The following is a 24,481-nucleotide window of genomic DNA, read 5'->3' as shown; positions in this document are numbered from 1 at the left end:
TCTGGTCAGATGCTCCTTTCTAATGGTAGTCGGTAGGGGCCGGCCCGGTGGGGGACAATTCGTCGATACGACCATCCAGCTTCTCACATTCCAATAATTCTTCCCCTTCTCAATCTCTGGTAATGGGGTGAAATCTATTGGATTGCATCATAGAGGCATCTAGTGGTCAATAAGTTTTATACTAATGGAAAAGGAAGTTCTCTACGCACAAGTAGCATCTGAGAGCCTTTTATAGGCCAAGGGTAAAACGACTTTTAGGTCCTCTGGTAACAAGACCGTTCATCTAATCACACCACAATTCTCATCATTTACATATCTGCCTGAGATAGAACTGCAGGACGGGTTTGCAGCAAAACACCAACTTCTTCTATTTTTTTCTTACAGAGTGTATATATAGAGAGCCAGTAGTGTGGACATGTGCACCAGCTCCTGCTATGACTCCTACAGTACTGTAATGCTAGTATACGGAGAGCCAGTAATGTGGACATCTCACTACAGCAGTTCCACATTTAAGAGAGGAGATGACACCTTATTGCCTCCTGTGCACCGTTCCTATTGAAACATTACAACAGATGAACTTCTAAAAGCATGGCCATTTCGACCATGTATAGGAGAGCATCAGGAAGTATCTCAAACCCAGAAAACTCAGTGTGTTGCTGGGAAATGTAGTTTCCCCAGTGGTCACATGGCATGATAAGCAGGACTGCCCATTCTGCTATGAGAAAGAGAATACATAATAGGAGGGAAGAGGACTGAACTATATACAAAGCAAGAACATAACTAGTTGATTTTAACATGCGGTTACCTATTTACACTATTTGTGAGGGACTGTGTTTTTGGAAAATGAGGACCTGGAGTTATTTGATACTTGATAAGCGATAAAAAAAATGTTTTATGATAACAAACAAAAACACTCTACCTGGTTGCTGTGTGTTGTCTTTGTAGTGCCCAGTTTATGTCTTTTAATATATTTAATAAAATACGTTTTTAGTGGTAGTCACGTCTGTGAATTGGGCTTATATTTCCTAGTTGACTCTATACTGCCCCCTCTGGGAAGTCGTTAATTACCTACCTATGGCAGGCTTTCTTTCACGGGATATTCGTACAACTGAATGGGTATCTGAGGCTAATTCTGTGTTTTCTGAAGAAGGCTATACCCCCAGCCCAGAAACCGTCTCAATTCGATCCGTTTTCAAAGAATTGACCAAAGTTTACAGGGAGTACGTTCGATGTTGGTGGGAGATACAAGAGTTGTCTAAGTATGAAGAGTATAACATTGTACCTAGAGGGTTGAGGATCTCTGTGTTGCCCCCACCCCGTTGCCGCAACACTGAGTTTCTCAAAAAGTGGGAGACTGAAGCGACTAACTCCTCTCTTAGACTCATCAAGCTTCTACTAGAAGAAGAGAAAAATACCTTTATAAAAGATCAAAAACAGTTAGAAGACTGGATAGAAAAATCAAAAAATTTTCTCGCTGATCCAGAGTATTCCTCTCTGGAAAAAAACCTACAAGATAATATCTCCAAATATACACAACATATTAAGGACAGAAAACACTCCCTGTTTACAAGAGATCTAGCTGATTTTAAGGAAAACAGGGCATATTTTGGCCAGAACAGGCACTCTGGAACAGAACTGAGCTCCTCAGAGATGGATCAATCCGATACTGAGGGATCAAGAATCCCCCATAGACCTAGCTATCCCCGACATAATCAAGGACGTAATAGAGTACGAGGTCGAGGACATTCTAACCAACAACCTCCTCAAGACCTCCCCATTTCACAGTATTTTTTGCGGGGGCGCAGGGATCAGCAGACAAATCACTGACATTACTTAACAATCCTGAAGTACACCAAGGGATTGTCGGTGATTCATCAATCAGTGAAGAAATGAAGATCATAAATTTGTCCACATACATACCTACGAGTCATGAAATTGCAGTTCTGAAGAGGGGGCTGTCCTTTGTCCCGACGACCCGTTTTCAGCCGTTCGTGTGGGCAAAGGACATCTCCCTCTTCGTCAGAAAACTCCGGTGGAAAAAATATTTTTCCATTAAGGATGACAAACTGGCTAAGGAACTTGGTTTAGCCAGCTCAGATATCCCAGCCATTAGAGCTCTTCAGAGTTTAGAAGAGGAGACATCTATGGCTAGTACTGACTGCAGACTCCGCAATAAATCAAATCCACCGGTCATTAACTGTCCTGAGTTGGACCTATTTGAAAAACTTGTTCTGAGAGATCTGAAAAAAATCAAGCCTGGATATGTTAAAACTCTAAACATGACTAGATCGGAAAAATCAGCACTGAAGGATCTTGAAAATAATGAGCAGCTCGTGATTAAACCTTCCGACAAAGGGGGCAACGTGGTGTTGTTGGATACAAACAAATATATTGATATGTGTATGGACCTTCTGAGCGACACAACCACTTATGCCATACTCAGAGATGATCCAACCAATACTTTTCAAACAGCTCTTAATCGAATTCTGTGTACAGCTAAAGAAACTAAATGCATTAGCGATACAGAATTCAAATTCATGACCCCAACTACACCTAGAATAGCAATATTCTATGCCTTACCCAAGATCCACAAAGGCACTAGTCCCCTTAAAGGACGTCCAATCGTATCTGGCATTAATAATATCACACAAAACTCCAGTATTTATCTGGATCGGTTGCTGAGACCATTTGTCTCAGCCCTACCATCTTTTGCACAAGATACGATGGACGTCCTACGTCAGATTGAAGGAATCTCAGTTACCCCCGATACATGGGTGGCGAGCCTTGATGTCGAGGCACTGTATAGCTCTATTCCCCACGATGTGGGGCTAAGAGCTATTGCACATTTTTTGTCCCAAAGAGGGGTACACTATCAGGTACAAAACGAATTTGTTTTACAACTGTTAGAATTCGTATTAACACACAACTACTTTCTGTTTAACAGAAAGTTTTTCCACCAGCTCAGGGGCACCGCGATGGGGACGCCATGTGCCCCTACGTACGAAAATTTGCTCCTGGGCTGGTGGGAAGAAAAATACGTTTTCTCCACCGAAAATCACGACTGGTCCAGTAACATTCTTACCTGGATCAGATACATCGACGATATCTTGATCCTCTGGACAGGTTCTAAACCACAGTTCCAAGATTTTGTCACTTGGTTGAATAGCAACGATTTAAATTTGAAATTTACAGCTGACATTAACAAATCATCCATGACATTCTTGGATGTTATCATTGAAATTCAACAAGATGGCAGGATCACGTCAAACCTGTATCGTAAGAAAACTGCAACTAACAGCTTACTCTCTTGGAACAACTTCCACCCTCAGCCTCTAAGACAAGGCATTCCTAAGGGGCAGTTCCTAAGAATTCGAAGGAACTGCTCCGAGGAACACACCTTTAATAGTGAATGCCATAAATTGAGAGATAGGTTTTTACGAAGAGGGTACCCTATTCACATTCTGGATAAAGCTGAACAACATGCACGTACCTGTAATAGAAATGAGTTACTCATCCCAAAAAAACGCGATGAGTCAACAGACATGCGCATTATCGGCACCTACGATACCGGACAGAAACAAGTGCTCGAGATACTCCAATCGTACTGGGATATCCTTCAAAACGATAAAGACGTGAAAACTTTCATTCCTACGCATCCCAAAGTGACTTATCGACGTGGCCGTAACATCAAAGACCACTTAGTTAAGAGCTTCTTCAAATCACCAAAATCACAAGGTGACTGGCTTTCCCGCTCCATCCCTACGGGCACCTTTACATGTACTAACTGCCTGGCGTGCAAATTTATTAAGAAAGGGAATACTTTTGGATCTACTACAACAGGGAAAGAGTATGTCACAAGGGACTTTATCAACTGTCTCTCCACCAATGTTGTCTATCTCATCACCTGCAGGTGCGGGAAACAATACATAGGGAAAACTAGGCAGCAATTCCACCGCAGGATATTAGCACACATAGGCAACATTGAGAGGAAAGAAGCCACCTCAGTATCAACTCATGTCCTACAGTCACATAAAGGTGACGCGAGCTGTTTGAAATTCCAGGGAATGGAAGTTATAAAATCTGATGGAAGGAGGGGCGACGTGGATTCCTTGCTTCTGCAAAAAGAAGCAGGATGGATCTATCGGTTTGATACGATCCAACCGGCTGGCCTAAACGAACAATTGTTGTTCAACTGTTTCCTTTAGGGGTCTTCCGCGATTACTACAGTTTTGGCCTCTTCCATTACCTATCAACTATCTTCTCTCAAAAGGGAGAGAGAGAGGAGAGAGAGAAAGGAAAGAAAAGAAAAAAAGAAGAGAAAAAAATGTTTGTTTTTTTTTTTCTCTTTTATTCTAAATACCTTCTCCAAACATCTTTTGGTCACTACACTTTTATTTAAAGCCGCTATGTTAATTCTACCATCATTATTTATATCGTTGTGAAACATCAGCGGCTGTAATATAGATACTTACACACACAACAAGCTCAAAAGGGAGACATCAGTCCTTTATGTTGTTTTAATTAGGAGTTTTATACTCTAGAATTGTGCTTGGTTGACTATCAGTCACGCCTCCTGTGTGACCTCATTTATCTGGCACCGCTCCCTCCGTTACGACGGGATTGTCCGTTTGGCCCGGCATCCGTCTAGTCCCTCCTACCCGCCCCGCGGTAAGTCTTCGGTCCTTGACACTCCCCTTTCTTGTTTATGCATGTGCGGGCGTGTCCTTCTGGACGCCGTAGTACAGGCAACGACATCAAGTAGTGGGTGTATCCCCACAGAAGAAGCTGTACGTGTGCGCTACGTGCGCAGTGACCTCAGCTACGTGTTGACGTCTGTTCCGTATTCCGTTACCTAGGTAACGACTTGCGTCCCGGATACCCACCGCTACATTGTCCTTCCGCATAGGCAATCGGTGGATGGATCCAGAAGCTAAAGGCCTGCACCCCAGGATCAGAATCTATCCCTGGGCTGTTCAGGTACAGATTCCTGGATTGGGACTACTACACCGGATTTTCTTTGCTTCTTAGCCGCAGACAACCTCTGTTTATGGACTGACATGCCACGATAGGCTGTATCGATTAAGCCGGCCCCCTTGGAGGCGTGTCTATGGATATATAAGCAGCTCTAAATGGGGCATTTTTCATTCCCTAGCCTACCATCAAGGCGATGGGTCATACCTTTTTCTTTGCTCTCTCTTGAGCCCTATATCTGGGGGGTTTGCTGGGGTTGCTTGCCTGAAATCTAACTACTAGGAAACTAGCTTTATGGCTTGTCTATCTTGAGAGCATGCACAGCGTCTAAAAGTGTTTCTACAACTAGGTCAGGAGAGTTTGACTCATACTAATGTCATACCTCCATACTAATGACCTCTATGCAAGCAATTTGGACATCTAAAAGTGCTTCTACAATTAGGTCAGGAGAGTTTGACTTATATTAATGTCATACCTCCACACCAATGACCTCTAATGCGAGCACTTTGGGTTGGAATCTAGCACTTTAGCTATTCTTGTTTGCTTAAGTGCAATTAATTGGGTCAGGAGATCAGGACATAATTTTATGCCTTATCCCCATATTGATGACCTAAATTCTAACTCGATACGCTAACTACTTTGAGTATCCTACTTGTGCATGACAAGCATTATACCATCTCTCTAGCGCTCAGATATTTGAGAGCAGTGCCCCCCCCCCCATATTTTCGGGGACGCTCTACTCTACCTCTGTGCGTGTATTGACGGGCATACTTTGAAATAAACACCTCTCGTTATGTACCTACATATATCATCTAGCTATTAACCGCTAGCACACAAGATAAGCTTCCTTGTTTAGAGGTACCTTTTGGCAGGCCCCCAACCCTAAGAGTTACCTTAATGCCCTAATTGAGAGTATAGAACTCTCCTATAATAAGGATATTTATCCTGATCACTACACAAGTTTTGCTGTATTCATATTAGATACAGCTTTTTATATATCAGTTTGATGTTCTCTCGGGGATTTCTCATTCCCTCTACCTTTGAACCTATGACTCAAGTACTGTATCTCCTGATGATCCAACAAACTAATGGTGAAACGCGTAGAGTAGAAGTACTGACCAACTCTAGTACTGATCTGAGTATTTGTACTGGCTTACTCAAGTACTGATCATCATAAGTGAATACCTAGATGGTGATCCTGTCTTGTCGACACCCATAACAATTCAGGACGCTCAATTGTTGGAGCCTGAGTCCTGATCACTGATAGTGATAGTGTTCCATCACAAGTGAGAGTCCAAATGGTAACCCTGCCTTGTTTACACATAGAATAAACCAGCTCTTTTGGCTCCTATATTGAATTATCCTTTGCTTTTTTGAATCCATCTTGGGTAGAGTGTTTTTGTTTGTTATCATAAAACATTTTTTTATCGCTTATCAAGTATCAAATAACTCCAGGTCCTCATCCTCCTATAACGAATCTGTGTCTGGAGGTACCTGGTTGCTGTGTGTTGTCTTTGGAGTGCCCAGTTTATGTCTTTTAATATATTTAATAAAATACGTTTTTAGTGGTAGTCACGTCTGTGAATTGGGCTTATATTTCCTAGTTGACTCTATACTGCCCCCTCTGTGAAGTCGTGTTTTTGGAAAAAAACTACCAATTGCGGGATAACCCCTTTAAAGCAGTTGTCTACTTTGGATACTCAGCAGCACCTCATGATTGCCAATTTGAATTCGGGAAGGAATTTCTTTCCCCTGTAAGATGAGAAGAATTGGCTTCTACCTCATTGGGATTTTTTTGCCTTCCTCTGGATCAACCTGGGGGGGGGGGAGGGGTAATAGACTAAACTAGATGGACATACGTCTTTTTTACAGCCTTCCACACCATGTTATTATGTATGTTATGATGTTAGCGAACTGGAAAGACAAATACAAGCAGCCCGTGACACAGTGACACCAGAAGTGCTACATGCTGTCCATTCCACCACGGGAACCATGTACATCTTTGTGGAGCCGCTGACGGCTATAAGATGGAAAAGATCCCATTTTTGTTTTCAGTCCTGCATTAATCTTTATTGTTTACCATCAGGAATTATTTATTAGTTTTGCTAATTCATCTTAAATTGACTAAAGGCATCTCCTCACACATCCCCAATGCTGGAAAGATCTGTGAGACCCTGGATAGGTGTTTCTGTGGACACCCTGTATTCTTATTTTGGGACATACAAGCACATTCCTACCTTTCCTGCCATTAATCATTATAGTGAGATATATAATTAACGGCACCAGGAACAGAACACATTGCGCTGGCTTTATGATCAGAAGAAGAAGTCTACGATGCAGGAGGTCTTCTGCAAGAAAAAAAAAACTGATAAAGGGACATGAAGAAGCCTGATGACCTCTTGGTGACAACAGCAGTTCCCGCAGAATGATGGAGATCTGAAGGTGTCACCCAGTACATATATGAACACCTGCTGGGCAACATGGCAGGTAGATTGTGGTGGATGTCTTATGTTTGAGGTCAGAAGAATCAGCAGCAGCTGCTGACATCAGGATTCCTGTAAGAAGCCAAGAAGGTTCTGAACGGAGCGTCCCTAATAGGGATTACTGGGATGGTGGAAGGGGTAAGGCAGCGGTAGCCAATATTAGAATAGAACAAGGGTTTCTGACCCGTTACACTGGTCAACAGTGAAAAGCTTTCTAACTTAAAAATAGGTATTTCTTAACCCCTTAGTGACGGCCCCGTTGCCTTTTTGCGTCCTCACTAAGTGGGCTTTAATCCTAGAGGACGTAAATACATGCATCCTCTTAGGATTAATGCCCTCTTAGCTGAGGACGTGACAGCTCCATGCTGTCGGTGCCTACAGGTAGCCGACAGCATGGAGCTGTCATCCTGGACTGTGGGCAGTCCCCCCCGGATATCGCAATAAAGTACAAAAAAAGTTTACAAAAAGTTAGATATTCAGCTGCCCTGATGGATGGGATCCATCAGAGCACCTGAAAATACTTACCCGCCTTGTCGGAGGTGTCCCGTGGTGCACTGGTCCTCCGGGACCCGGCGCCGCTCTTCTGCGAATCCGCGCCAGAGTATGACGTCACGCGCATGCGCAGAAGGCCGGGAGCCCCGGCAAATTTAAAATCTCCTGGCTCCCGGCTCCTGAAGGTAGCGAAAAAGTTAAAAATAGGGCCAGTTTCACCTCCCCTCATGGATCGGAAAGTACTCACCTTGGGTACTCCGCGATGTCCTGGTCTCCTGGGACCTGAAGTCCCCTCCTGCGCATGCGCGCCCGATGTCAGGAGTAGAGGGATGTCACGGGAGAGATGATCACTGTTATCCAATGGATAACAGTGATCATTTAAAGTTAAAAAAAAAGGTGTAAAAAAGTTTTAAAAAAAGTTTTAAAAAGTTAAATAAAGTTTAAAAAGCTGACACTTCATCTTCCCTCACAGATCATATCTGTGAGGGGGGATGAAATGACATACCTAAGGTCCCTGGATTTATCCGCGGACCGTACCCCAGCTTCTGCGCACGCGCCCATCGCCAATATGGCAGACGCATGCGCAAAAGCTGTGGATTGCCAGGGTAATTTAAAATCTCCCTGCTCCTGGCTACAAAACTTAGCCGAGAGCCTGGAGATTTCATGGCGGGCCGCGGTGAGCGGTTCCTGGTCACGTGTTCACCGTTATCCAATGGATAATGGCAATAACATAAGAGTAAAAAAAAGGTGAAGGTTCATCTCCCCTCACAGATGCGATCGGTGAAAGCAGATGAAACTTTTTACTGGAAGCCTCCGTATTTGAACCCAAACGTGACTTTCCTCCACGAACTTTCCCAGATTCTGCACATGCGACCATCGGCAAAACACCAGACACATGCGCAGGAGTCAGGGAGCTCAGGAAATTTTAAATCTCTTTGCTCCCGGCGATCAACGGTCGCCGAGAGCCTGGAGCAGTGACCTCGTTCTGCTGTCCCCAGTCACGTGATAAAAAGGTAGTGATCTACCTTAGGCCAGTATCACATGACCAAATAGAAATTACAGATTCCGCATGCGTCTGATCCGCGGATCAATCGCATTGGATTACAGAATTCCGCTCACATTAGTAGGTCGGAATTGCGTAATCCACTCGCAGAAAACAGAATGCAGCAGGTTCTATTTTACTGCGGATATCCATGACATAGAGCCCATTGAGCTCCATGGTCGCGGATATACTCGCAACTACTCCCGTACACAACTACATTGTGCATGGGCTGTGGGCACCTGCGTCATCATGGGAAATACAAACAAAAAAAAAGTTGTACTGCGCATGACCGGCCATGTAAGTAGGCAGTTATGCGCAGTATATTACACGGCCTACGCAGTGCCACGGCCAGGCTCACAGATGGGATCCGCTGCGGGCCTCCGCAAGTGGATTCCACATAAGGCCGTGTGAACCCGGCATTATTCAGACGGCGACCTGTCATACGTATTTTACAAGAAGCCCCGGGAACGCTCGCCTTCCTGCAGTTCCAGGAGCAGCTTGTTGAGCGCCTTCTGTTTGAGACCGCCGCACCTCATCAAGCTTACAAAGCCTCACAGAGAGCCACTTTTTACACCCCATCCCCGCCACTGAGGTCAAAAAATACCCCCCGAAAAGCATGAGAGGAGGGGGGATACCCTGCTTTATTGCCCCATGTGCTCATCCCAACCAGCCTCTGTAATTACCTCTGTCTTCGGAAATACCACACAGTTCACATTATTACATTTATCTAAGATTTAGGGAACGCCAAAAATGTTGGAGGGGGTGAAGTGGATTTCTTTAAGGTGTCAATTTTTATTCCGCACAAGTAAGCAATGGGACCTAGAATTTATTCAGTTATGCCCTGCAATCCAACGGGTGTTCCCTGCATTATAGGCCTTGCCATGTGTCCCGAAAGAAAATTAGGGCCACAATGGATAGGTTTCTGAACACGGGACAAACGGGGGTATCCATTTTGGGGTGAATGTCTTCATTCTTATGTACACTGTACAAGAAAACTGTTTTTAAATTGACAAAATTGCCAAAAAAATTAAAATCGTAACTCGGGATCACTACAGGATAAGTAATGTACACAGTGACTCCACCAGCAGAATAGTGAGTGCAGCTCTGGAGGATAATACAGGATGTAACACAGGAGCAGTACAGGATAAGTAATGTATGTACACAGTGACTCCACCAGCAGAATAGTGAGTGTAGCTCTGGAGTATAATACAGGATGTAACTCAGGAGCAGTACAGGATAAGTAATGTATGTACACAGTAACTCCACCAGCAGAATAGTGAGTGCATCTCTGGAGTATAATACAGGATATAACTCAGGGTAAGTACAGGATAAGTAATGTATGTACACAGTGACTCCACCAGCAGAATAGTGAGTGCAGCTCTGGAGGATAATACAGGATGTAACACAGGAGCAGTACAGGATAAGTAATGTATGTACACAGTGACTCCACCAGCAGAATAGTGAGTGCAGCACTGGAGTATAATACAGGATGTAACTCAGGAGCAGTACAGGATAAGTAATGTATGTACACAGTAACTCCACCAGCAGAATAGTGAGTGCATCTCTGGAGTATAATACAGGATATAACTCAGGGTAAGTACAGGATAAGTAATGTATGTACACAGTGACTCCACCAGCAGAATAGTGAGCGCAGCTCTGGAGTATAATACAGGATATAACTCAGGGTCAGTACAGGATAAGTAATGTATGTACATGGTGACTCCCCCAGCAGAATAGTGAGTGCAGCTCTGGAGTATAATACAGGATGTAACTCAGGATCAGTACAGGATAAGTAATGTATGTACACAGTAACTCCACCAGCAGAATAGTGAGTGCAGCTCTGGAGTATAATACAGGATGTAACTCAGCATCAGTACAGGATAAGTAATGTATGTACACAGTGACTCCACCAGCAGAATAGTGAGTGCAGCTCTGGAGAAGGTTGGGTGTGTGAGAGCTCTGCAGGATCCAGGGTGTGGTCACCAGTAAGAGGAAAGCTTACCCAGCCAAGTCTACAGGTGCTGGGCTTGCTCCAGCCATGGAGTCCCAGACCTCCTCCCTCTGGCCTCGGTCGGGGGGAGGGAGGACTGCACCCCAGGAGGGGAGAACACCTGGTCGGAGTGGCAGCAATGTCACCCTGACTCCCCTGGAGGAGCCCAAGAGGACCCGCAGCCAGAGGAAGAGAGTGGAGGACCATGCGGCAAAACAACGTTTGCAGGCAAGTTGGGCTGATCGCAGGGAGGGCGAGTCTGTAACGGATGTGGCATCACGCATTGCCAAGTATATGAAGGACTTTGGGCATGTCGGGAGGCAGCTGAATAAATATAAGCAGGAGCTGCACGTTGCCCGCTATGATGCGGAGCGGGCCAGATCCCGCACCAGGAAGTTAGCCATATCGCGGCAGATTGAAGCCTGTGAGGAGGCCATTGAGTTTTATGCAGAGGAGAGGGAAAGGATTCTGCAAAGAAGCGGGCCTTTCAAAGAAAAACTGTTAAACGACGAAAGGTTTAGCAAAATGGCGTCGGTGAGCAGCGCTGCTATTAAAGAGCGCTCTGCCAGGTGCTCAAGCAGCAGCACAGGCGAATCAGACAGTGCTGAGGATGGGCGAGCTGGGTGCTCTGGTGAGCAGCAATCGTCGCTGCCAGGTGGGACTACTGGGCCCAGCATCCCAGCTGAACAGGTCAGCCTGCCCCCCACGTCAGGCGAATCTGACCAGGAGGACACCGACGACAGCTGCAGCAGCAGTGGAGAGGGGGCGCTGATAATGCGGCAGATACAGCTGCAGGAGTCCCCAGAGAGGCTACAATCCTGCTACTTTGGAAAGGATTTGCCCCCAGAAACCTCAAGCAAAAAGAGGAGGAAAAAGGAAAAAACGTATATTCAAGAAAAGTTTGTTTATGTCACCAAGCACTCTGGTTTGGCTGAAAAGTCAGACCAGGGTGGTAACCCTGAGCTCCTAGTCCCGGGCTCTATGGTGGGTCCGGTGCAGGGGACTGGGGAAGAGAGGGTTAATGCGGCCCAAAACTCCAAGCCCACTTGTGCTAGTAGTGGGAATGGAGGAGTAAAGGAGGTGGAGAAGAGCGTTCGGAAAGCGAAGAGTCGCGGCCAGTCCAGAGGTGCTGGCGCTGTTGGTCACGTCCCAGTGGGAGGGGGGCGTGATCCGGCGCCAGGTCCCACCGGTGGTAGCTTAGCGGTCCCCCCTGTGTCCCTAAAGCGCCTTTCCGGTGCAGAGGGGGCGCAGGGGGTGGTGGCTGGGTCTGCCGATCCTCCCACACATGGTAAACATCCTTCTGCTGCTGGAAGGAAAGCTGGGGGAACTGCAAATCCAAGAGTGGCTAAGGTGGGCGGAGCTACAGCCACCAATGTCAAAAGAAATGTTGAAGTACATCTTCAGCCACCCACCAAAGGTGCCATGGACTTGCCCTCAGGGCATAAAGAGAAAATTAAGAGTAAAGGTAACATGGGTCCTGGTCCAGCAGCTAAAGGAGAAGTGAGTGCGGTAATGGATGCGGCTGTTGGTACCCCTGCTGCCCCTGTTCCTGCTGCCCCTGTTCCTGCAGGAACAGGTGTCCCCGATTCCCCGGCTGGTATGCCACCTTTTGTACGGGAGGGTGGGGCTTTGGAGGGTAGTCAGGGGGTGGGTCAGGATCCAGTCGCCCCTCCAGCGGCAACAACATCTGGTAGAAGTTATGCCAGTGTCGCCGCTGGAGGGAGGGGGGATGCGTCCTCCTCGTCTTTGGGCTCTGGGGACGGCGTTTTGCAACAGCGCCTCCTGGAGGCCTTGAGGAGGGGGGAGAGCTCGATGAATGTAGGGGGCAGAGTTGTGGATTTGTCTCTCTGGGTGGAGAGACATGGTCTTGGTGCCTTCCAAGAACAAAGGGGGGAGACCGTCTGGTCCCTGCCGACAACCGGGCAGGACATTGGCCGTAGGAATGTGGCTCGTCTTCAGTGGAGAGGCAATGACGCGTGCCCATCCAGGAGTAAGGTGGTGGAGCTTCTGCTGAAGATGGGTTTCAGGGCAAATGACATCTATGCCCTGATCCATCCTTATGGCACGTCTGAGTTCGACATCAGCTTTGCTCGCCCGGAGGGCCTGGAGCTCTTCTGGGGGAATTATGAGCTGATGAAGGACGAGCCCGGCTGGCGCGGTTTCGCTGCACAAGTGGTAACCCGCCAGACTGGAGTCAAGAGAGTGACCGTTTTGACTCGTAACGAGTCCCTCTCTTGTTATGATATCATGACTTGGATAAGTCGGTATTGAGAGGTGGTGGATATGCCCAATAAGAACCGGGACGAACACGGCATCTGGTCTGGAGCCTGGACGTTTATGGTGAAACTTAAGCGTTCAGGGAATTCGGTGGCCCACATACCATCCGCGGCTTTCCTTGGCAGGGATCGTATCTTGGCCTTCTACCAGGGGCAGCCGAAGCTCTGTCACAAGTGCGGCGACCCCACACATTTGAGTGCAGCCTGTAACGTCATCAAGTGCGCTCTGTGTGGCGAGGTAGGTCATCTTGCGGCATCTTGTACAGAGATTAGGTGTCACCTGTGTGGTGACCTCGGTCACCCATTCAGTCGCTGTCCACGCTCTTTTGCCAATGCGGTCAGGGCCCCAGCGGAGGAGAGCCGTGAGGTTGCTTCTGCAGGGGAGGGGACCAGCAGAGGCGATGGAGCCCAGGAGCCAAGGAAGAACAAACATGCTGGGGCAGCCAAGCTAAGGCGCCAAGAGAAGCGCGGAAGGGGCAGGGAGCTGGTGGAAACCCAGGTGGCAGGTGGGTCAATGCTGGCCCCTGCTCCGGACGCAAATCATGTGGCTGAGGCTCCAGGGGACAGGGAGCTGGATGAGGAGGTCAGGAGGATCCAAAGGGAAGAGGATGCCACTTATTCAGATTCTTCCCACTATGAAAGTGTGGGTGAGGGCAAGGATGAGTGGCAAAAGAAAAAGCGCAAGCAGGGCTCCAAGAAAATGAAAAAAAGGGAAGGGAAATCTTCCCCTGCAACGGGCCAGGTGCAGGAAGGCAATCCAAACTCTCCTCTTGTTGGGCTCTCCAACAGGTACCAAGCTCTCTCGTCCTCGGAGGAAGAGATGCCTAGGACAAGCGTGGGGCCTACAGGGGGTGCTGAGCCTTCCTCTTATGGGGGTTTGGTGACCTCCAGGGGGAGGGCTGGCCCAGAGCCCAGTGACAAGGAGGACGAGGTCGAGGAGCCCCTTGCCATGGACCTTTCAGTGTCCAAGAAACGTGGCAAGGGGTCATCCTCAGACCCGGATGAGAAGGGGGGTGGGAAGAAGAAAGCCATCTAACTCAATCACCAATGATGGCGGCACCCGCTCCGTTGACGCTGGCATCCATTAATGTTGCCAGCATTAAATCTGATATGGCTAGATTTGCGGCCTTTGATTTTCTCGGCCGCGTTGAAGCTGACATTTTGTTTTTGCACGAGAGCAGGCTGCCAAATTTGGCAGCTGTGCATAAGGCAAGGAGGGAATGAAGGTCTGGTCCATCTTACTGGTCTCTTGCGGCCGAGCCATATAGCGGAGTGGCGGTACTTTTTACCGCAGCGGTTGAATGCCGACGGGTTATCGAGTTAGAAATAGGGAGGTGCCTGATCCTGGATGTTCTCATGAAGGGACAAGAGCTTCGGCTAATCAACATCTACGGTCCCCAAACCAAGCGGGACCGCAAAGATCTCTTTATGAGGATCAAGCCGTACCTTTTTACCAGTCGGCAGGTGATCTTTGGGGGTGACTTTAACGCAGTCACGAGGACCCGTGACAGGGGAGGCTCCCTAGGCAAGCTGACTTATGATAGCGTCGCGCTTAATAGCATAGCTAGCGAAGCTCGCCTGGTGGATGTCCACATCCGGCACACCCCAGGTCACACGGGTTTCACCTATTATAGAGGCGAGTGCAGGTCTAGAATAGATAGGTTTTATTTGAAGGAGGAAGCCATCTCTTCACCAGTTTCTGTTGTTGAGGTGGAATTCTCCAACCACTGTCTGATTTTGTTTTCCCTGAATGTTGCAGAGACCCCCCGGATGGGTAGAGGCTTATGGAGGCTGAATTCATCACTCCTGGAGGAAGCAGAGATAAGACAGTCCTTTGAGGATTTTCTGCAGAGCCAGGTACCATTACTGGATCTTTGTAGCAGTAAGTCAGAGTGGTGGGAGATATTCAAGATCAGGGCTGCGAGGTTCTTTCGCCAGCTCTCTAGCCTCAGGAGCCTGAGTAAGTATCGTCTTTATCAGGGCCTGAGGAGGCAACTCGAACATCTCATCTCGACTGGAGGTAGCCGCGAGGAGATCTCCAGAGTGAAGTCTTTGCTCAAAAGGTGCCAGTATAATAGGCACGCATCTTTGGTTTTTGAGAGGGACTTCGGGAAGTACCACTCACCTGACCCTTACAGAAACTGCAAGATGTCAGTGAATCGTAAAGTTGTCACTGGACTGATCGACGGTACGGGATCTCTGAACAGGTCCAGATCAGGGATTCTGGAAGTCATCAGATCCTTCTACTCGCACCTTTTGAGGAAGAGGGATCTAGATCGAGATGTGATGTCGGCTTTCCTGGCTGAAGCTGTTCCTGAGCCAGGGGATGACATCTTCCTTAATGTTTTGACAGAGGAGATCAACATAGAGGAAGTTAAACTGGCGATTGATGGGCTTGCGCTCAAAAAATCGCCAGGACCGGATGGCTTAACATCTGAGTACTATAAGACCTTTAAGGACCTCTTGAGTCCCCTCTTGACTGAGGTTTTCAATGAGTGTCTTTCCTCGGACACTCTCCCAAAGTCAATGAGGAGGTCGGCTTTGATCCTTCTGTCAAAGGGTAAAGACTCGAGCCGTATTGAGAACTGGCGTCCCATAGCGCTTCTCAATACGGACAGGAAGGTTCTGGCAAAAGTGCTGTTTAATCGGCTGGTCAAGTTTGCACCCCGGCTCCTCTCGGGCGCCCAGCATTGCTCTGTTCCAGGCCGTAGCACCTTTAGTGCTGTTCTAGGTGTCCGGGAGGCAGTGGAGCAGGGTAGGGCTGGTCACTGGGAGGGGTACCTGCTGTCCTTGGATCAGGCCAAAGCGTTTGATCGGGTTAATCATGAGTACCTCTGGTCTGTTCTTCTGAGATATGGCCTGCCAGTGGGGTTTGTCAATTGGCTCAAGACATTGTACGCGGGGGCTGAGACTTTCCCGCTAGTGAACGGTTGGGTCGGCCACCCATTTGAGGTTGGGTCTGGCGTCCGTCAGGGTTGTCCTCTGAGCCCCTTGCTGTACGTGTTTGCCATTGATCCTTTCCTTAGGATGATTGATGGTGGGCCTATGGTGGGGGTCGGGATGGATCGGGCGGTGCCGGAAGCCGTCCTCAGGGTGGCAGCGTACGCTGATGACGTCACCGTCTTTGTGTCCTCGAGGGGGGAGGCAGAGTACGTGATGGCAGAGGTGGATCGCTACTCGGAAGCATCCGGGTCCGGCATCAACTGGGATAAGTGCGAAAGTCTCTGGTTAGGAAGGGGAGATCCTACATTTAGTCTCCCGGACACCCTTCCAGTGCCCCAGGACTCGGCTAAAGTTCTCGGCATCAAATTCGGCCGGGGAGATTACCCCATGCAAAATTGGGTGGTCAGGCTCGATGGTGCCACTCAGAAGGTGGCCCAGTGGAAGGGTTGGTCTTTGACCCTTCGGGAAAGGGTTAACCTGATCAAAACATACCTGCTCCCTTTATTCATCTACCTGGGCAGCGTATGCATTTTGCCAGAACCTCTCTGGACCCGGGTCTACAACCTGTTCTTCCTAATGTTGTGGGGGAACAGGTTGAACCTAATTAGGAGAGATGTCACATATCGCACGAGGAGACTAGGGGGGTTATCTATGGTCAACCCCGTGGTGTTTCTCGTAAACACCTTTGTTAAGATCAATATAGGCAACCTCTGGCAAGAGAGGGCTCCTCCGTGGGTATTCTCCTGTTGGGGATGGCTTCGGCCTTTCTTCCAGGAATGGGAGACAGGAGGGCGAGTGAAGGATCTTCGCACGCCGCACGGGCATCTTCCGGCTTACGCTACTGTGGTTCTGAAGATGATACGTCGGTGGGGTCTGGGGATGTGGGAGATCAGAACTCTGTCGAGGAAACTCCTCGATAAGAGGGTTCTGTTGACCCATTTCCAGAAGCCCCTGGCGCTCAAGGACTGCCCAAGTCGGGACCTGGAGAGAGGGTTACGTTTATTGAATTCTGACAGGATCCCCTTGAAGTTTTGGGACTTGACTTGGCGCTGTTTCCACGGGAGACTGTATGTAAGGGGCAACTTGAAGAGCAGGCCACTGGTGGATAGGGGTTGCCCCCGCCAGGAGTGCAGCAACGTACTGGAAAGCATGGAGCATTTCCTGCTTCAGTGTCCCTTTAATACAGAGGTGTACAAACGGGTGGGAGCCTCCATTGGTTGGCCCAGGTTGGCACGCCTCTCGTATGCGGAATGGGTCTATGGGGCATTCGGGGACCTTGGTGGCAGGGACCGGTGCACTTTATTCTTAGTCAGCCTAGTGGTTAGGTTTCACATTTGGAACGCACGGTGTTTAGTTTTCGACGGAAGAGAAAATCCTCCCCGTGGATGAGGTGAATAGGAACATCCTGGGTGACCTGGTGAAGGTGCGCTCTCTGGATTATGAGAGGTTGGGCATGACTAAGGCCTCTCTCCTATGGAGAGGGTTTGTATTTCGTTAGGGACAGTCTTCTTATTGTTAGGGTCTTTGTAGGGACAGAATAGGGAGAGGTAGGGACAGTTTCTCTGAGGGTAAGTTTTAGGGAAGGAGTAGGGACATTGTAGGGACAGATTTACTATAGGGATAGTTTTTCTCTTTTTGGTCGGTGCCCGGCTTATCATATCCAGTCCTTGTGGAGGGCTGAGTGTGACACTAGTAGAGTTTTTGTTTTTCGGTCAAAGATGAAGTATGTACGGCTGCAGGTAACTGAACCTTAGGCTTTCGGGTACTAATATGTAGTGTTGGTTTGTAGTTGTGTAGTATAAAAGATGTTATATGTTATGTTATGTTTTGTTTTGTATATAGGGCTAGGGGTTATAGATAGGTTGGGTGGGGGTTTATTGGGGGGGGGGGGGGGGATTTATGCCTCAGCCGTAGCTTGACACGTCACGGACAATGAACACTGGGCACGGACTGTTGGTGCGGGCGTGGCCCTCAGGCTGCGGCGGGCAGGGTGTGTGTATGCGGTGCAGCTCGGCTCGTCCTGGACATAGACATTGAGCACGGACTTGGGATGCAGGCGTGGCTCCCGTGGCTGCACCGTAGGGGGTTGTTTGGGGTGTGTGGTGGTTTGGTCTGGATATAGGGTTAGTTTAGGATTATGTAAGGTTTTATTCTTTAGGTGGCGGGCATTAAAAAAAAAAAAAAAAAATTGAAAAAAATATAAAAAAAAAAAAAAAAAAAAAAAAAGGTATTGGGTTGTTCTTATTATTGTTTATTATTATTACTTTTGTTGTTGTTTGCATTATTATTATATCATTGCTTCAGTTATTAGTCAAGTTTTCTTTCTTCTTTCTTGGGATTTCAGGCTGGATCCTGTGAGTTAGGGATGTTTTCTCACATGTGTGTATATTGTTATATGTAGTCTGTAGTGTATATGTATTGGTGAGGATGAGTGAGTGTAGTTTGGAGTGCAGGTTGGTGTAGTGTGCGGTGTGTATTATTTGGACCAGATGGACCTTTTGCTTTTGTTCCTTTGTGCTGAAGTAAGGCAAAGTACAGATAACACAAGTGATGATTTGTTTTGGTTTTATGTTTGTCTTTTATGCCAAGTGAGCGAGATTTATGTTATGTTTATTGTTATGTTTTTTACTTTTATAATAAAAGATCTACAGGATGTAACTGAGGAGCAGTACAGGATAAGTAATGTATGTACACAGTGACTCCACCAGCAGAATAGTGAGTGCATCTCTGGAGAAGGTTGGGTGTGTGAGAGCTCTGCAGGATCCAGGGTGTGGTCAGCAGTGAGAGGAATCTTACCCAGCCAAGGTTACAGGTGCTGGGCTTGCTCCAGCCATGGAGTCCCGGACCTCCTCCCTCTGGCTTCGGTCAGGGGGAGGGAGGACTGCACCCCAGGAGGGGAGAAGATCAGGTCAGAGTGGCAGCAATGTCACCCTGACTCCCCTGGAGGAGCCCAAGATGACTCGGAGCCAGAGGAAGAGAGTGGAGGACCATGCTGAAAAACAACGTACGCAGGCAAGTTGGGCTGATCGCAGGGAGGGCGAGTCAGTAACGGATGTGGCAACCCGTATCGCCAAATATATGAAGGACTATGGACATGTCGGGAGGCAGCTGAATAAATATACGCAGGAGCTGCACGCTGCCCGACATGATGCGAAGCGGGCAAAATCCCGTACCAGGAAACTGGCCATATCACGGCAGATTGAAGCTTGTGAGGAGGCCATTGAGTTTTATGCGGAGGAGAGGGAAAAGATTCTGCAAAGAAGTGGACCTTTCAAAGAAAAACTGTTAAATGACGAGAGGTTTATCAAAATGGCGTCTGTGAGCAGCGGTGCTATTAAAGAGCGCTCTGCCAGGCACTCCAGCAGCAGCAGCTCGGTGGAATCCGATGCTGCTCAGGATGGTCGAGCTGGGTGCTCTGGAGAGCAGCAATCAGCACTGCCAGGTGGGACTACAGGGCCCAGCATCCCAGCTGAACAGGTCAGCCTGCCCTCCACATCAGGCGAGTCGGATTCAGAGGACACTGATGATAGCTGCAGCAGCAGTGGAGAGGGGGCGCTGATAATGCGGCAGATACAGCTGCAAGAGTCCCCAGAGAGGCTGCAGTCTTGCTATTTCGGGAATGATTTACCCCCGGAGACCTCAAGCAAAAAGAGGAGGAAAAAGGAAAAAACGTATATTGAAGAAAAGTTTGTTTATGTCACCAAGCACTCTGGTTTGGCTGCAAAGTCAAACCAGGGTGGTAACCCTGAGCTCCTAGTCCCGGGCTCTGTGGTGGGTCCGGTGCAGGGGACTGGGGAAGAGAGGGTTAATGCGGCCCAAAACTCCAAGCCCGCTTGTGCTAGTAGTGGGAATGGAGGAGTAAAGGAGGTGGAGAAGAGCATTGGGAAAGCGAAGAGTCGCGGCCAGTCCAGAGGTGCTAGCGCTGTTGGTCACGTCCCAGTGGGAGGGGGGCGTGATCCGGCACCAGGTCCCACCGGTGGTGGCTTAGCTGTCCCCCCTGTGTCCCTAAAGCGCCTTTCCGGTGCGGAGGGGGCGCAGGGGGTGGTGGCTGGGTCTGCCGACCCTCCCACACATGGTAAAGATCCTGCAAGGAAAGTTGGAGGAACTACAACTCCTAGAGTGGCTAAGGTGGGCGGAGCTACAGCCACCAATGTCCAGAGAAATGTTGAAGTGCATCTTCAGCCACCCACCGGAAGTGCCATGGACTTGCCCTCAGGGCATAAAGGGAAAGTTAATGGTAAAGATTACATGGGTCCTGGTCCAGCAGCGAATGGAGAAGTGAGTGAGGTAATGGATGCGGCTGTTGGTACCCCTGCTGCCCCTGTTCCTGCTGCCCCTGTTCCTGCAGGAACAGCTGTCCCCGGTTCCCCGGCAAGTATGCCACCTTGTTTACGGGTGGGTGGGGCTTCGGAGGGTAGTCAGGGCGTGGGTCAGGATCCAGTCGCCCCTCCAGCGGCGACAACATCTGGTAGAAGTTATGCTAGTGTCGCCGCTGGAGGGAGGGGGGATGCGTCCTCCTTGTCTTTGGGCTCTGGGGACGGCGTTTTGCAACAGCGCCTCCTGGAGGCCTTGAGGAGGGGGGAGAGCTCGATGAATGTAGGGGGCAGAGTTGTGGATTTGTCTCTCTGGGTGGAGAGACATGGTCTTGGTGCCTTCCGAGAACAAAGGGGGGAGACTGTCTGGTCCCTGCCGACAACCGGGCAGGACATTGGCCGTAGGAATGTGGCTCGTCTTCAGTGGAGAGGCAATGACGCGTGCCCATCCAGGAGTAAGGTGGTGGAGCTTCTGCTGAAGATGGGTTTCAGGGCGAATGACATCTATGCCCTGATCCATCCTTATGGCACGTCTGAGTTCGACATCAGCTTTGCTCGCCCGGAGGGCCTGGAGCTCTTCTGGGGGAATTATGAGCTGATGAAGGACGAGCCCGGCTGGCGCGGTTTCGCTGCACAAGTGGTAACCCGCCAGACTGGAGTCAAGAGAGTGACCGTTTTGACTCGTAACGAGTCCCTCTCTTGTTATGATTTCATGACTTGGATAAGTCGGTACGGAGAGGTGGTGGACATGCCCAATAAGAACCGGGACGAACACGGCATCTGGTCCGGAGCCTGGACGTTTATGGTAAAACTTAAGCGTTCAGGGAATTCGGTGGCCCACATACCATCCGCGGCCTTCCTTGGCAGGGATCGTATCTTGGCCTTCTACCAGGGGCAGCCGAAGCTCTGTCACAAGTGCGGCGACCCCACACATTTGAGTGCAGCCTGTAACGTCATCAAGTGCGCTCTGTGTGGCGAGGTAGGTCATCTTGCGGCATCTTGTGCAGAGATTAGGTGTCACCTGTGTGGTGACCTCGGTCACCCATTCAGTCGCTGTCCGCGCTCTTTCGCCAATGCGGTCATGGCCCCAGCGGAGGAGAGCCGTGAGGTTGCTTCTGCAGGGGAGGGGACCAGCAGAGGCGATGGAGCCCAGGAGCCAAGGAAGAACAAACATGCTGGGGCAGCCAAGCTAAGGCGCCAAGAGAAGCGCGGAAGGGGCAGGGAGCTGGTAGAAACCCAGGTGGCAGGTGGGTCAATGCTGGCCCCTGCTCCGGACGCAAATCATGTGGCTGAGGCTCCAGGGGACAGGGAGCTGGATGAGGAGGTCAGGAGGATCCAAAGGGAAGAGGATGCCACTTATTCAGATTCTTCCCACTATGAAAGTGTGGGTGAGGGCAAGGATGAGTGGCAAAAGAAAAAGCGCAAGCAGGGCTCCAAGAAAATGAAAAAAAGGGAAGGGAAATCTTCCCCTGCAACGGGCCAGGTGCAGGAAGGCAATCCAAACTCTCCTCTTGTTGGGCTCTCCAACAGGTACCAAGCTCTCTCGTCCTCGGAGGGAAAGGTGCCTAGGACAAGCGTGAGGCCTACAGGGGGTGCTGAGCCTTCCTCTTGTGGGGGTTTGGTGACATCCAGGGGGAGGGCTGGCCCAGAGCCCAGTGGCAAGGAGGACGAGGTTGAGGAGCCCCTTGCCATGGACCTTTCAGTGTCCAAGAAACGTGGCAAGGGGTCATCCTCAGACCCTGATGAGAAGGGGGGTGGGAAGAAGAAAGCCATCTAACTCAATCACCAATGATGGCGGCACCCGCTCCGTTGACGCTGGCATCCATTAATGTTGCCAGCATTAAGTCTGATATGGCTAGATTTGCGGCCTTTGATTTTCTCGGCCGCGTTGAAGCCGACATTTTGTTTTGCAAGAGACCAGGCTGCCAAATTTGGCAGCTGTGCACAAGGCAAGGAGGGAATGGAGGTTTGGTCCATCTTATTGGTCTCTTGCGGCCGAGCCATATAGCGGAGTGGCGGTACTTTTTACCGCAGCAGTTGAATGCCGACGGGTTATTGAGTTAGAAATAGGGAGGTGCCTGATCCTGGATGTTCTCATGAAGGGACAAGAGCTTCGGCTAATCAACATCTATGGTCCCCAAACCAAGCGGGACCGCAAGGATCTCTTTATGAGGATCAAGCCGTACCTTTTTACTAGTCGGCAGGTGATCTTTGGGGGTGACTTTAACGCAGTCACGAGGACCCGTGACAGGGGAGGCTCCCTAGGCAAGCTGACTTATGATAGCGTCGCGCTTAATAGCATAGCTAGCGAAGCTCGCCTGGTGGATGTCCACATCCGGCACACCCCAGGCCACGCGGGTTTCACCTATTATAGAGGCGAGTGCAGGTCTAGAATAGATAGGTTTTATTTGAAGGAGGAAGCCATCTCTTCACCAGTTTCTGTTGTTGAGGTGGAATTCTCCGACCACTGTCTGATTTTGTTTTCCCTGAATGTTGCAGAGACCCCCCGGATGGGTAGAGGCTTATGGAGGCTGAATTCATCACTCCTGGAGGAAGCAGAGATAAGACAGTCCTTTGAGGATTTTCTGCAGAGCCAGGTACCATTACTGGATCTTTGTAGCAGTAAGTCAGAGTGGTGGGAGATGTTCAAGATCAGGGCTGCGAGGTTCTTCCGCCAGCTCTCTAGCCTCAGGAGCCTGAGTAAGTATCGTCTTTATCAGGGCCTGAGGAGGAAACTCGAACATCTCGTCTCGACTGGAGGTAGCCGCGAGGAGATCTCCAGAGTGAAGTCTTTGCTCAAAGGGTGCCAGTATAATAGGCACGCATCTTTGGTTTTTGAGAGGGACTTCGGGAAGTACCACTCACCTGACCCTTACAGAAACTGCAAGATGTCAGTGAATCTTAAAGTTGTCACTGGACTGATCGACGGTACGGGATCTCTGAACAGGTCCAGATCAGGGATTCTGGAAGTCATCAGATCCTTCTACTCGCACCTTTTGAGGAAGAGGGATCTAGATCGAGATGTGATGTCGGCTTTCCTGGCTGAAGCTGTTCCTGAGCCAGGGGATGACCTCTCCCTTAATGTTTTGACAGAGGAGATCAACATAGAGGAAGTTAAACTGGCGATTGATGGGCTTGCGCTCAAAAAATCGCCAGGACCGGATGGCTTAACATCTGAGTACTATAAGACCTTTAAGGACCTCTTGAGTCCCCTCTTGACTGAGGTTTTCAATGAGTGTCTTTCCTCGGACACTCTCCCAAAGTCAATGAGGAGGTCGGCTTTGATCCTTCTGTCAAAGGGTAAAGACTCGAGCCGTATTGAGAACTGGCGTCCCATAGCGCTTCTCAATACGGACAGGAAGGTTCTGGCAAAAGTGCTGTTTAATCGGCTGGTCAAGTTTGCACCCCGGCTCCTCTCGGGCGCCCAGCATTGCTCTGTTCCAGGCCGTAGCACCTTTAGTGCTGTTCTAGGTGTCCGGGAGGCAGTGGAGCAGGGTAGGGCTGGTCACTGGGAGGGGTACCTGCTGTCCTTGGATCAGGCCAAAGCGTTTGATCGGGTTAATCACGAGTACCTCTGGTCTGTTCTTCTGAGATATGGCCTGCCAGTGGGGTTTGTCAATTGGCTCAGGACATTGTACGTGGGGGCTGAGACTTTCCCGCTAGTGAACGGTTGGGTCGGCCACCCATTTGAGGTTGGGTCTAGCGTCCGTCAGGGTTGTCCTCTGAGCCCCTTGCTGTACGTGTTTGCCATTGATCCTTTCCTTAGGATGATTGATGGTGGGCCTATGGCGGGGGTCGGGATGGATCGGGCGGTGCCGGAAGCCGCCCTCAGGGTGGCAGCGTACGCTGATGACGTCACCGTCTTTGTGTCCTCGAGGGGGGAGGCAGAGTACGTGATGGCAGAGGTGGATCGCTACTCGGAAGCATCCGGGTCCGGCATCAACTGGGATAAGTGCGAAAGTCTCTGGTTA

General features: G+C 49.3%; 1 protein-coding gene across 2 annotated transcripts in view; it reads right to left on the bottom strand.

The window, feature by feature from the left end:
* The window catches only part of LOC136631641 (CD48 antigen-like), a 55,754-nt gene that overhangs the window by 2,468 nt on the left and 28,805 nt on the right, over positions 1-24,481 (bottom strand). For both annotated transcript variants that reach the window (XM_066605924.1, XM_066605925.1), the window contains exon 4: positions 7,209-7,319. In XM_066605924.1, coding sequence (XP_066462021.1) covers positions 7,209-7,319 — 111 coding nt within the window. The remainder of the gene's footprint in view (positions 1-7,208; positions 7,320-24,481) is intronic.

Source organism: Eleutherodactylus coqui, chromosome 6 (assembly GCF_035609145.1).
Source record: "Eleutherodactylus coqui strain aEleCoq1 chromosome 6, aEleCoq1.hap1, whole genome shotgun sequence".
Lineage (NCBI taxonomy): Eukaryota > Metazoa > Chordata > Amphibia > Anura > Eleutherodactylidae > Eleutherodactylus > Eleutherodactylus coqui.
Note: the sequence above shows the minus strand (reverse complement) of the source record. Positions and strands in the feature narration are given on the sequence as shown.